We start from the raw sequence: 15,460 nt of genomic DNA on the forward strand, positions 1-15,460 counted from the left end.
GGATCGATACTCCACGCCGTAGCACAAGTGGAAAAGTGGTTTTGCGTGTGGGGTAGAGATTGGCGTTTCCTATTAGACAAGATAATGATTGTCGCGCGCAAAAGCTAGGCATCACAGCGTCATCGTTAGGCAGCAGATCCGTTTTTTGCTCCATGGGTCAATGATGGAGTTTCTGAAGACTCTTTGACACAGGGGAAACAGTATCACTCAGTCTTTGCCAGCGGAAGAATAATAGATAATTCAATAATTCAATGTCGTGAATTTCTTTATCCTAAAGTCTAAGCATGTTATGCTATCGTTGCCAAATCTAAGCCTCATACATCCTTCCAACGGTTAACCAATCATCAATACCTAACTCTTTGTTGACCTCAAAGATCTTTGGTAAGGCAACTGGAGAATGGCCCGCTGACCCTCCTGTGCTCGGCTGCCTCTTTTCTGTAAGCAAAACGAATCAAGACATTGGATTGGTTCAGGCTGCATATACGGAGTACAGTACGACACTTACAGGATGACTGCATTTTCCAACGCATTATACATACGGTCAAAGCAGGGATAGCTAATCAAGGTGTTTCTTTCGTGCCTCAAGACCACTGTCGTCATATTCAATCTAGACCTTTTCTCCCTCTTTGTTTATCTGTCTATCTATCTATTTTGTTGACTTACACCGCACTCTTAGCCCAAGCCTCCCGGCGGAGCATCACCCGGGAAGAGTCACGGCGGCGTCGAGATCCAATCGGCCGCTAGACCGTATCTGTTCCACCGGGAGGCTGTGTTTCAACCACACCGGCTGATGAATATCATTGGTTGATGCGTAAGGTCAAAGGGTCTTGTCGACAGGGGGTTTAGAAACATTTGATGCATTGCAGACTTTGGTGCATCGCTCAAAGCCGAAGGCGGGTGGGGGACCAAGAAAAACGAAATGGGCAAACACTAAGGCTTTTTTCCCTTCTTGCTACCGCAGATATTACGCATCATACCTACTTGGTAGTTTGTGTATGGGAGGGAGCACACGACACTTCTTGAGCCGTTAGAGGCATGTGAACGGTCGAGACTCAATCCGTACGTCATTTTGTCCTTCAGTTACCCGGTAGCTTTCAATCATCGAAAGGTCTAGACCTTCACGTTTCAACCTGGATATTATCAATTCTGATTTTGTTCCTTGTTATACAGCTCCTGACTAAATTCTTAGAACTATGTGGCACTCAATAGAGGCAGCCATTTGTGACATAGTTCAAGGAATTCGAAGTAATGATTGTAATACCGTTTTCACTCAAGTATACATTGGGAACATAAAAAATATAACAGCTACTCTTATCATCAAACTATATACATGTATAATCGCACCACCAAACCTGCATCTTAAACTGCAAATGGTTAATACGCTAATGGCTATACCAAGAAGAGGCAAAGAACAGCAAGCGACATCGTTAAATTGATGCGTGTAAGCAATCATGACTTCATTCATAACCCTTCAGTTGTCTCATAACTGATTCCCGTAACGCCATGTTCGCCATCCCAAGTTTGTTAGCAATACATATCCGAACACAATCATCAACGTGAACAGAAAGCACAACACTACTCAATAGGTTCTGCTCCTCAGCCCAGTCTCGAGACCAACATTAATCTTCATCAGAGCTCCAGCCATCTGATTCTGAAGAGGGACCTCCTCTACCTCCTGGGTGGTTCTGGCCAGTCAAGTCGATAAAAGGAGCTCCGCCGGGCATTCCACCGGGCATCTGGGGATGCATAGGAGGTGGTGGATGCATGGGAGGAGGAGGAGGAGGGCCAGGATATCCACCCATCATCGGGGCAGGAGGAGGAGGACCGCCGAAATTGGGATCATAACCTTCATCATAGATGCCATCGCCGTAGCCGGCATCATAGCCGGGGCCTCCGTCGTAGCCTCCGTCCATAGGTGGGGCCATCGGAGGCGGAGGTGGATGTGGTGGGGGGCCGCCGTTCATGTTCATCGGCTGAACCATCGGCCGGGGAACGGCTCCGTCAAAGTGCTTACGGGAGCCACCTCCGCTCTTATGGCTCCGTCCACTTCGCTTACTATGTCCACTGCTGGTGCTCCCCCTGCTGCTACCACTGTAGTAGTAGCTGTTGGGGTGAACAACCCAGTAGAGTTGTGTATCGGATTGATCCCAGTTAGAGAACGTCGAGCCACTGGAACTGACCGAACGGTCATCACGGTAGTCTCTTGTTCTCTTCTTGACAGCTGTAGCTCCAGGTGGTGCTCCAGCTACCCATGAGAGGAAGCGGAGAGCCTTGGGCTGTTTCTTGGGTATCCGGGTATAAGTAGTTGTCCATGCCGATGAGCGGCTGTCATCTGAGTAGACTGATGATGAACGTGACATGGTAGATTACTGTAGATGGTAATTACTTGGAGAATGAGGCGGGTGGCGATGAGTTTGTGAAGCCAGGATTTGTAGATGGAGTGCAGTTCACGAACCAAAGCAGTGAGCTGAGGCTGGTGTTGTGCTGAAGGCAAGGTGATGCTTGCCAAGCGTGGTAGAATGGGCAGTAGAAAGAAGGGGTTCCTTGTTCAAGAGAGAAGAGATCGACAGGAAGAGCTAAAGAAGAAAGGACGAGGCAAACGAGAGACGGACATGGGAGCATGATATAGACGGGAACTAAACACACAGACTAGGCGAGGTCTACACAGCATCTACTGTACGTACTTGGAATTGATCATTGCACAAAAGCAATCGTCAGGATCGGCTGCCTTGTCAAGGCATCTCATATTCTGCGGGCGACGAGAAAAGAGGCTATTGTCTCCTATGGTTGTTGCACATTGCACAACAGGACAGGCTGTGGTAGCGGCAGAAGCAAAGAACGACAGGGGGAGTTTGGAGTCAGCAAGTGAGTGGGTGTTAAGACCGTCCGTCGTGCAGCGTCGTCTGTGCGAGCGGGCTTACACGATACGACTCTCCAGGTGATGTGCAGGACGGTACGGTACCGGTACGCTGCAAGTGACGGGCCACCAGTGTATTTTGGCTGACGGCGGGAGGGAACAGACGTTCCTTGAGGCTCTCGGGCGAGCAGCCAAGGGGTCATGGACGCTGTGCAAGCTGGACGATCGTGCGCCACGTTCGCCCTGCTTTGGAGAGGGGTAAGGTGATAGATGATCTAGGACAGAGATGAGGGTGTGAGAGATGCAAATCTCGTGGGCGAGTAGTTTAATGTGAAGCGAACACACTGCACATTGTAGTGGTTCGCCAGTAGTTGTCAAGTTGGACTAATCAGTATCAAGTCGACGATGAGATATTAAGTTGAACCATGCGATTGACAGCTCGGGTTGATCAACTCAGTTGGCCACGGGACACAAACAGATACAGCCCGTGGAACTGAATTGGCCGAGAGTCCAAGTTCCTTGAAACTTGGCTGACACAAGACCCGTTCGACAGCATATCATAATCCACGACCGAATATCATAAAAGATCAGGACACTTTAACTAAACACAACAGGCTGCGGAGCCATGCGAACGCTCGAGGACAGTGGATAACTGACGCCTAGACGTCATGCAGCTGCATGCATTTCGCTGTGGCTGCCTTTTCCTCTTTTCTCACTGCCTCTTATCTGGAGCGAAACAAGTTAAACGAGGCTGCAGTGCGGTGGTCTGCTCTACGCGGTACGTTTTCAAGCGGTGATGTTGAGCCGCAACGATTGGCTGCTGGAGCATGCAAGCTGCCGCCGTAACAGGGTTGGCTGGTTGGCTATGCGTGAGAGAGGGGGGTTGTGCTGTGACATGATGGGATTGGAAGAGGTTTTATGCAGTTGCGAGGTGAGCAAGAATGTAACGGGGTTGAAAAATAACCGCCTTTGGAAAGGGTAGAGTTGCGTTGCTGTTTGGAGTCGAGAGGCATGTGGAAGTGCAGAAACGAAACGAAACATGAATTATAAGGCTGACGATCCAGGGATAAAGGGTCGAGAGTTGCATACTGTGAGTGCCTCTCTGAGCTTCATTGATAAACTATTCTAGGACTTTATGGGTTGCCAGATGTGAACATTTGATTGTAGGGTAACATGTATGTAGTCGATGGCCTGATAACAGAGATTGTGTATTTGATACTCTGGTAGCATAATGCAGTATACAAGGTCTGACAATCTAGCAGACCTGGTACAATCACCATTTCACACAGATCACTACTCTGAAGGATCATCTTGTCAATCGTGTGATCTGTGGACTATGCGAGTGCTCAACTCGTTGTCTAATGACATTCATGTTAAACATGTGGGGAAGACACCAGGCAACCCGAGAGTTGGGTTAAGTATCATGGTTGGTTCATTTGTTAACCGGCAGTTAAGAAACTACTGTACCCCAGAAATGACAAGAGAACAGGCTAGAAAAAACAAGGCGAGCATTTTCAACGCTTCATTTTCAACCGGTGTGGCAGATATAAGAGAGAGATCTCACCTGCCTGGGCAAAGATCAATTAGAACCATCTGTCTGACACCATCTTCTCAGTGACAACGCATACATCGAAATCGTCCAACTTTGTCTGCATCTTGAGAGACGCGAGATGAAGACTCTGGTTGGATGAGGCACTCCTCTGAGAGTAAGTGCGCCGTTGAGCATGCTCCGAGTCGTGTTGCACGTTTCCGAAGCATACATCAACTACTCTGTACAGCAGACTACATGAGCCTGAGAGAGCCAAAGCTCCAACACGGGTGAGATGAGGGATAGCCCACGTGCAAGCCATCAGGGATACAGGGAGAGAGAGCCGACTAGCCGACCGTTGGATGCTATTCAGAACAAACTGGGAAATTAACATCGACAAAGCCCTCACTCTCTGCAAACCGACAAATGACGATTCTACAATTCTAGAAGACAAGTTGGGAAAAACTTGGATATTATGTGGATCTATTATGAAGATGGGGTTTTCGCTTGAGTGAGCAAATATTTAGATCATCTTGGTGAGATCAGCGGAGACCGGGAATGACAGACACTGACGGACTGAGACGTGGGAACCAGGAGAGACTATCGCTGCCGGTTCGGCCGGGATCGCCCATTTCGTGCAGTGCAATGTGAGGAATGTGATGGAAGTAAGGAAGCGCCTGAACTTGAGTGCTGACAAGCCATGCAGTGAAACAGAGATCGGGAGTCAGTTCATGGCTTAGTTCACCTGATCTTTCTTCCAACAATGATCAGATTGCCCATCTTTATAATTGTTCATGATATAGATAGACCCTGAACTGATCACGGCAGTTTGAACTCGACTGTAAACAAAAGGTACCATTCGCACAAGGATCTTGGGGCGTGAAAAACCAACTGGAACCGATAATGGAAGGCCAACCTATGCCTCGGAGTAAGCTACCGGTGCTGCATAACCCCTAGTCAGGTTTGGTTGCCAAGCGGGAGAAGAGCCCGATGGTGACAGTAGTAGGTATCCATGACAATGGATGGATGGATGACTGAAAGACATGGAAGCATTGCCGAGACTTGCAATGATGAAGATGATGGCAACGACTAGTTGTATCCATATATGGTATACCTTAGTTATCCGCATCATGATGTGTCGAGGGAATGGATTAATGACTGACTAACTGCTGGAAATACGAGGATCCACCACGTAAACACCAATATCAACACCCAACTATGCATATCCGTACACAAACCCTCAAAAATAGAGTCTTGCGAGTAGCCAAACAGCCAAGTTCCGATGACCAATGACGCAGGAATGAAACCTCTCCATTAGTTGATCCATCCACAAAGACAAGCCCAATGCTGCTCGCTGAAACCGCTCCAAGCTGCTTTACTAGCTGTTGCTCGAAACGGGGTCCTCGGTCCACCAATCGCATGATCCTAGGGCGCTCACTCGCCCCTAGCCCAGGTCCGCCGTTCCCAAACCTGGCCCCAGGCACTTGCACTTGCACTTGCACTGCCAACCCGCTGTCCAGGGGGAGGATTTGTGGGTTTTACCCTCTCTAGCCTCTGATGATGGGGACACATATTGGGGAACACGGAGGGTTCAATTGCAGATAAGAGAGTTAATTTTCTGCAAAATCATGGACGCTTATGGGATTAAGAATGTGCAGAGTGTCGCACAGCCGTGCTCTTCCTCGTGCATGCCTCTTCTTTGTGTCTCGAGTTAGGCCTTTAATAAGCTTTCTCGGGCCCTGAACTCTTCAGGTAGTCAACTCAACTCAGGTCCAAGGCAAACAAAAAACCTACGCTGAATTGCTAGCTCAGGCAGTTCTAGACCATCTTGAGCTTAGCCCAGACTCCCTAGAGGTCTTTCCCCTTTCCAGACCAGTTCTGACTGGCTTAGGTTGGGGCGTTGGGTCCACCAAAGCCCGCTGGGAAAGTCGGGATCCTCTCTTGGTATGGCGCCTGCTCGTCTCCTGTTGGTCTGGTCTCCCAGTCTCCCTCCTTCTGTTTCTGTTGTGTAGCCACTCCCAGTCACTCCCTCGCTCCTCTTCGAAACCCGCTTTCTCTTTCTTGGCTTTTTTGCAGTTCTGTCAATCCCCATCGATCCATCCATCTCATCCCAACCACGACTTAACAAATCATCACCATCAATCGAATCGAATCGGTTTCAATCTCTCAAATCACTCTCGCTCATCCGACCATCGACCTGACTCGAGTCCTCGAATTTTCCCCTTCGAACTCAATATTCGCTCGCTACAGACTGTCTCCTTATCTGACTTTGTCTCCCGAAATTGACTCCCTTCGCCATTGGCTTGCCGACCGCTCCCCTTCGAATCACGACCGTTCATCGCCCCTTTGATTCTCGACTTCGACTTCAACCTCTCGAAATTCAACGACTTGTAGGGCACGCCCTTGTCGGCGTCTTTGGCTTGAAGCCCTGGCCTCCCTCTTCACCACGCCATGGATCCCAGCAACGGGAAGGACTCTAGCAACTCGCGTCACTCATCGACTCGGCGCTCGCGCTCCTTGAGGCTGTCCACTGGTAGTGGTGCCGACGATGACTATGACCTCAGTGCGATGATGGTAGCGGATGGCTTCCGACCCTCCGATAATGCCACTTCTTCCTCTTCCATAAACCCGACTTCAAACTCCAATACCCAACCCGAATCGTCATTATCATCGACTGAATCCTTTTCCCAACAGTCGGCATCTACAAAGTCATCACAAGCACCCCTTGTCTCTGGATCAGACGAAATTGCACCTGCTATCCGCAATCGACCTTCTAGCATCTCCAAGCCTCACCGAAATCATGATTCCCTTGCTCTTCGAAACGACGGTACATCAACAGCAGACCGATCTCATATACGCAACAATCACAGCCTATCATCCGATTCTCCGGTCATCCGTGCCGAAAGTCCATACACAGGCCCATCTGGCCCCTCTCATCCATATCAGATGTATCCTCAGCGAACAATGAGTGTGGCTACTACATCAACCGCCGCCAACGCAGTCATACCAGAGGATCGCTCTTACGGAGGCACTCAAGCTCCAACTCATCCATATGCTCTTTATACACAAAACACCACATCCGGCGAGAGCCGCGCACCCTCTATTCCAGTGGGATTCAATGGCTTCGGAGGAACTTATCAGCGACAACTAGGACCGGATGGAGAAGAGGCAGGCGATTTGGTAGGCCCATTAGGCCATGTGGAGGAACTGCCGCCCTACACCAGATACCCGGATAATGCTTATGTGCCTAAACCTGCAACACAAACACCCGTATCGCCAGTATCACCTGTGTCGGAACCCCCATCCCCCACCAGGGAAATTCCAGGAGCTGGTGGAATTGGCATGGCAACTCGCGATCCTGAATTCTCATCAACAGATGATGACCTAGCTTTGCCGAGAACCCGGCCTTCAGTCAGAAGCCATGCCTCCGATGCCAGCCATCACGACATCAACACCGCCGCCGCCGAAACTTCCGAGAAGCCTACTGCCAACAAATGGCAACGTCGGGCAAAGAAGAAGCTCTGGGGAATTGTACCTTACTGGGCTATTTGCCTCCTGCTCGTTGGCTTGATTCTTATGGGTATCATCATGGGTGCCGTTATTGGCACTATGCTCACGAAAAACCATAACAATAACACAGATGATCCCCCCGATCCAAATGAGTAAGTTTTAGCATTGACCTTCACTACTATGCTAACTTCTGTCTAGCAAATATTCCTACCAACCACCGACCACGACAACATATGATCCTGAGATTATCACAGCCATACCTACTGACTTGCCCCAAATGGCCACAGGGCGTTTTGCACTTCCCAATATTGACCCTAGCCCTCAGAATAGCAATGCCTGTTTCAACGACTCGCAACAGTCATCGGCCTGGTCCTGTGACATTGTCGTTCCCATGTGGTCGATTCAGATCGATAGTGGCACGAAATCCAAGTCCAAACCTTGCTACAATATGACCCTCAAAGCTATTCCTGACAAGGACATACTATTTCCGTGGGGTGCTCAACCTCCCAGCATTCCTCAGCCAACACCTATGGTATTAGTTAACGACACGTTGGAACTTGCACGCGGTCCTGCTTGGTGGATGAGGACAAAGTACAACAAGACTGTCATCGTTTCCGAGAAGAAGTTCGGTGCTGCTCTGAGCAAGCGTGGTTGGGACGGCGACGATGAATACGAAGACTACAACTCTTTCCATCGATTTAAGAACAAGGCCCCCCCAAACGCCAAGAAGGGTGATAAGCCTTGGATATGTACATGGCCAGACACTGTCATCGAGTTCTTTATTTACCCTGGTGAAAATTCCTCGACCTATCACCCTCCTGCCTCAGCGACTGTTTCTGGAGGTGCCACTACCACATACAGCACTTATTCTAGCACACCCACTGCCGAGTGGAGCTCTTGGAAGCAACCTGTGCCCATGTTCCCCCATGTTTATAAGATGGTTGAGCGCCGGTTTCTATGGGGCGAGCAATCCGTGGCGACTTGCACTCAACACGAGATCGTTGGTAACGGGAATACGTCGAAGCCGCTCACAAAAGATGGCAAGAATATTGTGATAGTCATTGTTGAACAAGAGGATGAGGATGTCGATGACCTGGACCTTACCTTCACGAAGCGCTCAGAGCTTGAGACCAAGAAAGCGCTGCGACAGTTGCTGAGACGAACAAACCCGTCACTTACCGATTGTGGTTGTTCATGGACGTCACTATAAAGTGTTGATCTCATTTATATTGCCCTTAATTGGCATGGGCTCACTTATTTATACATGACGAGCCCTGCCATTTTATACCTTGACACACTCTTCTTCGATATCACGGCGTTATACATACAAGACTAAGGGGGCCATTACTGGGTGACACGATTCTTATATATCCGTCGTGTCAACACTGATTTTCTGTCATTACTCAAGATTGCATCATGCGAGAAGGAACGAGAGTCATGTAACGGAGTGCATTTCGGGCCACAAATGAAAGGAAGGGAATATCTGGAGTTATGGGAGCGACTGACCGCTTATGAAAAGAAATGCCTATTGATTCGTTTAAGTCCTTTGATTTGTGATTTGTTTTACATTGGCTACGTGCGTCTTTTTCACTGTCAACGGTACATAAACCCGCTGTTATCAGCCTGAAAATATGATTCAGTTATACTTGGGATTATGGTCAATTCAGCACCTGTTGATTCAAGCAGATTCGTACCCGATGATGACTTTTCCACAATGATGTGCATGAACAGCCACTATGTATCTGTACAAAGCGACCCCCCTCTGCGCCAATGGACCTTGAAGGTCCGGCTTGATCAGTTATGATTCTATTATCCTAGAACGTAGTTCGACTGAGATGTTCGGCGCAAGAACTAGGAAACGAGGCTGCGTCCCACAGCGAGTCGTTCGATGATCCAATCTCCCACCGTGAGGTCAATTCGTCTTGACGTGGACCACTAAGATTCGCTGGAGAACGTTCGATAGTATTATGCTTTTGTAAACATAGCCTTGAGGTTGTGCGTCTGATTTCGTCAAGTTCTCGCAGGCGTCACTGAGTGTCTTTCGCAACAGCTTCCTCGTTGTCCGGGGTTTCCCGAATCTCATTGTCGATGATGTCTTTTTTTCCATCTCGGAAATCTCGCATCAACGACAAGAAGACTGAATTCTTCCACTTCTCGCCATCCTCATGCTCGACTGACTCAAGAAGACGCTCTGCAGCATCTGCAACTTCTGATTTTGTCTTTGTCGCCTCAACAGGCTCTGTAACCAGTGGCTCCTCTGTCTCAAGAGAAAGGCTGGCAATATCTGGCGTTGCGAGGTTGGTAGGGTTAGCCTCCAATGTCGGCTCAGTGGTTGTCTCCTGTTTCGAGGCTTCTTGAGCTTCAGCCTGTGCTATCGCGGCGTCATTGAGTTCCAGCTCACGAGCCATCTGGTCCATCATGGCGTCAACCTCTTCCATCCCGCCACCGGCGTTGTTAGCCATCCACTTTGACATTTCGTCATCGAACCCAGCCTCTTGAGTCGTCGCAGCATTGCCGTTCATGAAAGCACCGTTGGCCTGGCCATATATAGGGGCGAAAGCCGCGTTTGGTGGAACGAATGCAGCTTGGAAGTTCATCTGGGGAGCTGGTTGATGCATCTGAGGTGCGGGCTGGGCGAAGCCATTCTGAAGAGGCTGACGCTGTTGTGACTGATTTGCGAAGCGGTTGAAGTCTGCTGCCCAGTTGCTGACGTCGACGGAGGGAGAATGATGCCCTTGACGAAACTGTGGCGCTTGTGCAGCGTGAAAGGCTGGCGAGTGTCCTTGTTCAAGGACAGCGGCATGGGCTGCTAATCTTCCTGCTGCATGATGCTGAGGAATACCTGGAAGAGTTGATGGGCCATCCATAAACGCGCCAAAGCCATCTGCCCCTTGCATTTGTTGTGGCGTAGATCTGAAAGACTGACGATGATCAGCTGATAAGTCTCTGGTGAATGAATACGTGAGTGCTTACAGAATGGCCTTGAGGGCCAGCGCGATCTATGAGTCTGTCTTGATGGTGGCTGACATCTCGGGCCTGATGGTCGATAAGACGCTTGAAGGGTGTTCCTCCACTACACGAAGCGTCCGCCATGATTGAGTGAGATGTTGGATATATGGGTGGGTTGATGAAGATGCTGATAGAGTATTGAGTATACCTCGGCCTACGTATATAGTAGGAATGTCTGACGTTGAAGCTGTTGAAACTGAATATAGGAGGATGCAGATGAATAATCCAAGAGCCGCTTTCCCCAGAAATCAAGGCCAAGTCCAAGTTAAGTTACCAATTCAAGACCGAGTCCCGATGGCTCGTGATTGAGGTGCCAGTGCCCGCTCTCCCGCCCCCGTCCACTCCGACTCCGGGGAAGCCTCAGCTGCGCCGAGGCAACATTAAACTCGGTACGTACTGCGTCGTTCGGATACAAATGCGGCAAGTGGGGTTATCCAAGTCGAGGTCACGCCTATATTCACGTGATCTCTAGCTTGGCCAACTGTCACCACCGCCACGGTCTGGCGCGGGCCACCTCAGATAGCTCCAGGCCATGGGCGGTATCGTGTCCTCTGATAGCCACCTTTTCTATATCTCATCCTTTTTTCTTGTTTCCTTTTGCGCTGTAACTTTGGTGTGAAATCTAGCAAGATGGTAAGTTATACATGCATGAATCATGAGAACCTCATCTTGTCCCATCTTTAGCGAGCAACAACACCCAACCCAAACTTGTTCTCTTATAGCTAACCCACCCCTTTAGTCGGCGCAAGTTATCACCAACTCTGGTCATGAGGACATGATTGTACGTTCCCACTTCCGATCGATGCAACCCGAAGCTATGTAGCACATAGCCAAGCTCGACACGATATATCCCTACGACTTCGAGGCATACTGACAGCTACTCCCAGCATGATGCTGTCCTCGATTACTACGGGCGCAAGCTAGCTACCTGCTCTGGCGACAAGACGATCAAGATCTTTGAGATTGAGGGCGAAACCCAGCGATTGATCGAGACTCTCAAGGGGTAGGCTTGACATATCCCCATACTACCTAAGGAGGGGAAGCTGACAGGGTCGACTTACAGGCATGAGGGTGCCGTCTGGTGTGTCGCTTGGGCGCATCCCAAGTACGGTAACATCCTCGCATCGGCTGGTTACGATGGCAAGGTATTCATCTGGAAAGAGCAGGGCGGACAGAACAACGCATGGCAGCGAATTTACGATTTCAATCTACACAAGGCCTCGGTCAACGTCGTTTCGTGGTCTCCTCATGAGGCTGGCTGTCTACTAGCATGCGCCTCCTCCGACGGCAACGTGAGCGTTCTCGAGTTCAAGGATAACAGCATCGACCACACCATCTTCCCCGCCCACGGTCTCGGCGTCAACTCTGTCTCCTGGGCTCCCGCTACTACCCCTGGAAGCATCGTCAGCAGCGCGCCTGGTCCTGGCGCAACCGGCAACCGACGATTCGTTTCTGGTGGCAGCGATAACGTCCTCAAGATCTGGGCTTTTGATGCTGCTTCTCAGACATACAAGCAAGAGCGTGAGCCCCTAACTGGACACACCGACTGGGTTCGCGATGTTGCCTGGTCCCCTACTGTCCTTCAAAAGTCCTACATCGCTTCTGCTTCGCAGGACAAGACGGTCCGCATCTGGACATCCGACCCCTCAAACCCCACCCAGTGGGAGTCCAAGGTTCTCAACTTTGAGGCGGCTGTGTGGCGAGTTAGCTGGTCGCTCAGCGGCAATGTTCTGGCGGTAAGCGGACAGGACAACAAGGTGTCGTTGTGGAAGGAGAATCTCCGAGGCGAGTGGGAGTGCGTCAAGACGATTGAGGAATAGATGGAGGCGGAGTGAAGCGCGACGCAACTATGAGTACAAATAGGAGAGCCAGGCGTTCAAGGCAAACAAAAGGGTGATTATCTTGCTATGACCTCTCGATCCTGATGTGGGACGCAATGTGAAGAGCACGAATGTAGCCGAATAACGAGCGCTATGTATGGGCTTGCGTATAGCACGAGGCTTGGACCAGGTTACTTTGCTGGTGAGATATTGTGATGGATTATGAGAGCATTTAGCTCAGTAATAGAACTGAGAATCTTTAGAAATGTTATGTAATCGAACCTTGAATATTCAATTGCTATGGAAATAGGAACAGCTAGGCTCACGACTCATAGGTAAGCTGTTGTTCCGACTTGGGACGTCAACGTAAAGGCTGAATTATCGTCAGGAGCTAGAAAACTGCAGATTTCAAAGAGAAGTGCCAAAATAAACACAGTAAAAAGCGCCCTAAACTCAAGCTAAATTACCGCCCAGAGAAATATTCCTGTCGTTTACCAGTTAGTGTCTTCATTGCCTCCCCAAACATAGGGCCCTTTGGTGCTGTTTTTATCTGCTTGGTGAGCCTCCCGTGTATTATATAGCACAAAAACCTCATGAGTTGTATCAGAGGAGAAGAACAACCGATTTTTCTTGTCCCAGGCCAGGCTGACAGGGCGGAAACACTCCCCATTGCATCTATGCATCCTTGTGTTGAAAATGATGGGTTGGGTGGCATTTCTGCTTTTTATAGCGGGCAGCGCAGGTTGTCCATCTTTGAAGTCGTTAACTCCTACTGAATATCCCGCCGCTTCGGCACGGTTCCCTGGGAAAGGTATGTCAGTCAAATGGCTCAGGGGAGGGGCTCAAGGTGAAGTGGGATGATAACTTACAGCTTCCATGGAAAGCAATAGCTGCTTGTGTGCCGTCCTGGTTGAACCCAAGGCCTATAGCCGCAGACTGGGCTTGGTACACTAGGACGGGAGCAACGTAATCCCTTTGGCATTCCTCATCGGTTCGACGAGAAAGCTCAGACGGCCGATCAGCACCAAACTGTTCGCCAATCTTCACTCGCTTGTTGCCAGGAAAGTTGCGTACGGACCACATGCTATAGCAAAAAGGGTAGCCATAGTTGCCGCCTCTGCTCTCCGTAGAACCATTGAGGTATCCATGGAAGTTCATCTCCTCGCCCGGGTTGTCGACGCTGACATCTTTGCCACCCCGAATGAGGACTTCATACGAGTTCTCAGTGCTGAATATTCCACCAGTAACTGGGTGTTCTGCCAGGCCCAGAGCGTTGTGCAGACCCCAGCCGAGGAGGATGCCCTCACTAGCGAAGTCGTAGGGCTTCATATCGGGCAAGCTATAATTCAAAGTTGACATGTTGAAGGCACGGATCTGAGCGTGGCCAGACGAAAGCACCTCGGATTGCGGGTCTTTTGCTAGGCTGCTTCCTCGGGAAACGATGAGCATATCAGGGTTTTTCTGTGAAATGAGAAGGGATCGCCATGTATGGCCGTCGTTGGCCATGTTGTCGACTACCACCTTCTCTGAGTTTTTATCAAGCGTGCCACTTCCGGGATTGTAAGAGTATGAAAAGACGCTCCTTGGTGAGGAGGCATATATTCTACGGCCATCCTTTGAAAGCGCGAGCCCGTGATTTAGCTGTAAAATGATCAGTCAGTTGGTGACCGATAGTGTAAGAGACCGTGGATGAAAACGTACATCGTCCTTCTTGAGCAAAGTCTTCTTCTTTTTCATTCGGACACATCTTCCTCCTGCGGGATCACTGTCATCGAGCTGCACGTGAATTATACCGCCGACAGAATCCATAACAAGGAGAGCACCCGCGGTATCGAACAAGATGGTTCGAGGTTGTACGAACTTATTGTGAACAACGGAAAATTCCCAACCGGGAGCGGTACCAGGGTGAGATCGCCTCGGCTGCAGTGTTTTGTAGCTGCATAGTTGGGCTGAAGCGAAAGAGACGATGAAGGTTGAGATCAGTGCAATTACAGCGATGAGGCGGAGTGAGGCCATCGTGAACGGTGAGGGGACGACGATGGAGAGGGCATTTGGCGCGCCCAAGGGCTGGGGAAGGCGGGGAACATATTTTTTATGCTCATGCGTGGCTTGAGGCCAGTTGCTCGTTCAACTGTATCTTAAGGTTCAAGGCAGAAGAAGTGTGATCTGATCTGCTGAGATTTGAGGTTGACGTTATTCTCTTGTTTGAATACGAAGTACGGAGAGTATGGTGTTGATTTCTTATAAGATACTCCCCTCACAACGCTAACTATTGCTGATTCGGCCGAAGCTAGTTTATTAAAGCCACTATGAAAGCAAGCCACAACTATTACCTAGGTAGCCATGAGCAATGGCCTCGCTCTCAACGCTGATAGCAAGCACCTTGAGCAGACGATGAACCTTTCAAGTTTCAAGATTGGAACATTGATTTCACATTTCACGGTCTGATATAGATACGTATAATTAGCCTATCGGAAAAAGGTACAGCCAAGTTGGGTCACTTGATCTCAGCCGAGATGGGCACAGACCTTTAGACTGAAACATGACTGGATATAACCATTCTCGTTTCGATCATCATTGTCACGCTGGGTGAGGTCTGAGTGTCACGCCCCAGTCTATAATATGCAGGAACAAAGTCTTTCTCACTCCTACGTACTACCGGAGTCACAACGCCATGTCCTCTTCATCGCCCAAACTCGCAGCATACTCAATTGTACATTACAAGTACGTAAATGT

At 49.6% G+C, this 15,460-nt stretch overlaps 6 protein-coding genes across 6 annotated transcripts; 2 read left to right on the forward strand and 4 right to left on the reverse strand.

Moving 5' to 3' along the window:
- Window positions 1–1,258: 1,258 nt before the first annotated feature.
- On the reverse strand, window positions 1,259–3,843 carry FVEG_03842 (hypothetical protein). The gene has a single exon (XM_018891506.1). It carries the CDS (start codon window positions 2,358–2,360, stop codon window positions 1,620–1,622), a length of 741 nt encoding a protein of 246 aa, XP_018748029.1. The 5' UTR covers window positions 2,361–3,843; the 3' UTR covers window positions 1,259–1,619.
- A 393-nt stretch (window positions 3,844–4,236) lies between these two features.
- Window positions 4,237–4,831, reverse strand: FVEG_15347 (hypothetical protein). The gene has a single exon (XM_018904471.1). The coding sequence runs from the start codon at window positions 4,777–4,779 to the stop codon at window positions 4,441–4,443; it is 339 nt and encodes a 112-aa protein (XP_018748028.1). The 5' UTR covers window positions 4,780–4,831; the 3' UTR covers window positions 4,237–4,440.
- Window positions 4,832–6,836: 2,005 nt separating this feature from the next.
- FVEG_03841 (hypothetical protein) lies at window positions 6,837–9,105 on the forward strand (the record flags this gene model as incomplete). Its single annotated transcript, XM_018891505.1, has 2 exons — window positions 6,837–8,047; window positions 8,094–9,105. 2 exons carry the CDS (start codon window positions 6,837–6,839, stop codon window positions 9,103–9,105), a joined length of 2,223 nt encoding a protein of 740 aa, XP_018748027.1.
- A 292-nt stretch (window positions 9,106–9,397) lies between these two features.
- On the reverse strand, window positions 9,398–11,264 carry FVEG_03840 (hypothetical protein). Its single transcript, XM_018891504.1, has 2 exons — window positions 10,869–11,264; window positions 9,398–10,816 (listed from the first exon to the last, which is right to left on the reverse strand). The coding sequence occupies exons 1-2, from the start codon at window positions 10,986–10,988 to the stop codon at window positions 9,923–9,925; spliced, it is 1,014 nt and encodes a 337-aa protein (XP_018748026.1). The 5' UTR covers window positions 10,989–11,264; the 3' UTR covers window positions 9,398–9,922.
- Window positions 11,265–11,534: 270 nt separating this feature from the next.
- On the forward strand, window positions 11,535–12,724 carry FVEG_03839 (protein transporter sec-13; the record flags this gene model as incomplete). Its single annotated transcript, XM_018891503.1, has 4 exons — window positions 11,535–11,537; window positions 11,644–11,685; window positions 11,792–11,907; window positions 11,968–12,724. 4 exons carry the CDS (start codon window positions 11,535–11,537, stop codon window positions 12,722–12,724), a joined length of 918 nt encoding a protein of 305 aa, XP_018748025.1.
- Window positions 12,725–13,021: 297 nt separating this feature from the next.
- On the reverse strand, window positions 13,022–15,154 carry FVEG_03838 (hypothetical protein). Its single transcript, XM_018891502.1, has 3 exons — window positions 14,426–15,154; window positions 13,594–14,365; window positions 13,022–13,526 (listed from the first exon to the last, which is right to left on the reverse strand). The coding sequence occupies exons 1-3, from the start codon at window positions 14,738–14,740 to the stop codon at window positions 13,216–13,218; spliced, it is 1,398 nt and encodes a 465-aa protein (XP_018748024.1). The 5' UTR covers window positions 14,741–15,154; the 3' UTR covers window positions 13,022–13,215.
- Between the last annotated feature and the right edge of the window lie 306 nt (window positions 15,155–15,460).

Source organism: Fusarium verticillioides, chromosome 2 (assembly GCF_000149555.1).
Source record: "Fusarium verticillioides 7600 chromosome 2, whole genome shotgun sequence".
Lineage (NCBI taxonomy): Eukaryota > Fungi > Ascomycota > Sordariomycetes > Hypocreales > Nectriaceae > Fusarium > Fusarium verticillioides.

What these genes read in the sequence shown, in the direction of transcription:
- FVEG_03842 (XM_018891506.1), bottom strand. Translation starts at nt 2,360, where the DNA reads ATGTCACGTTCATCATCAGTCTACTCAGATGACAGCCGCTCATCGGCA.
- FVEG_15347 (XM_018904471.1), bottom strand. Translation starts at nt 4,779, where the DNA reads ATGTTAATTTCCCAGTTTGTTCTGAATAGCATCCAACGGTCGGCTAGT.
- FVEG_03838 (XM_018891502.1), bottom strand. Translation starts at nt 14,740, where the DNA reads ATGGCCTCACTCCGCCTCATCGCTGTAATTGCACTGATCTCAACCTTC. An exon ending in CTTTGCTCAAGAAGGACGAT is followed by an intron (nt 14,366 to 14,425) that starts GTACGTTTTCAT and finishes ATCATTTTACAG; the next exon opens with CTAAATCACGGGCTCGCGCT. An exon ending in TATTGCTTTCCATGGAAGCT is followed by an intron (nt 13,527 to 13,593) that starts GTAAGTTATCAT and finishes TACCTTTCCCAG; the next exon opens with GGAACCGTGCCGAAGCGGCG.
- FVEG_03840 (XM_018891504.1), bottom strand. Translation starts at nt 10,988, where the DNA reads ATGGCGGACGCTTCGTGTAGTGGAGGAACACCCTTCAAGCGTCTTATC. An exon ending in CTGGCCCTCAAGGCCATTCT is followed by an intron (nt 10,817 to 10,868) that starts GTAAGCACTCAC and finishes GATCATCGTCAG; the next exon opens with TCTTTCAGATCTACGCCACA.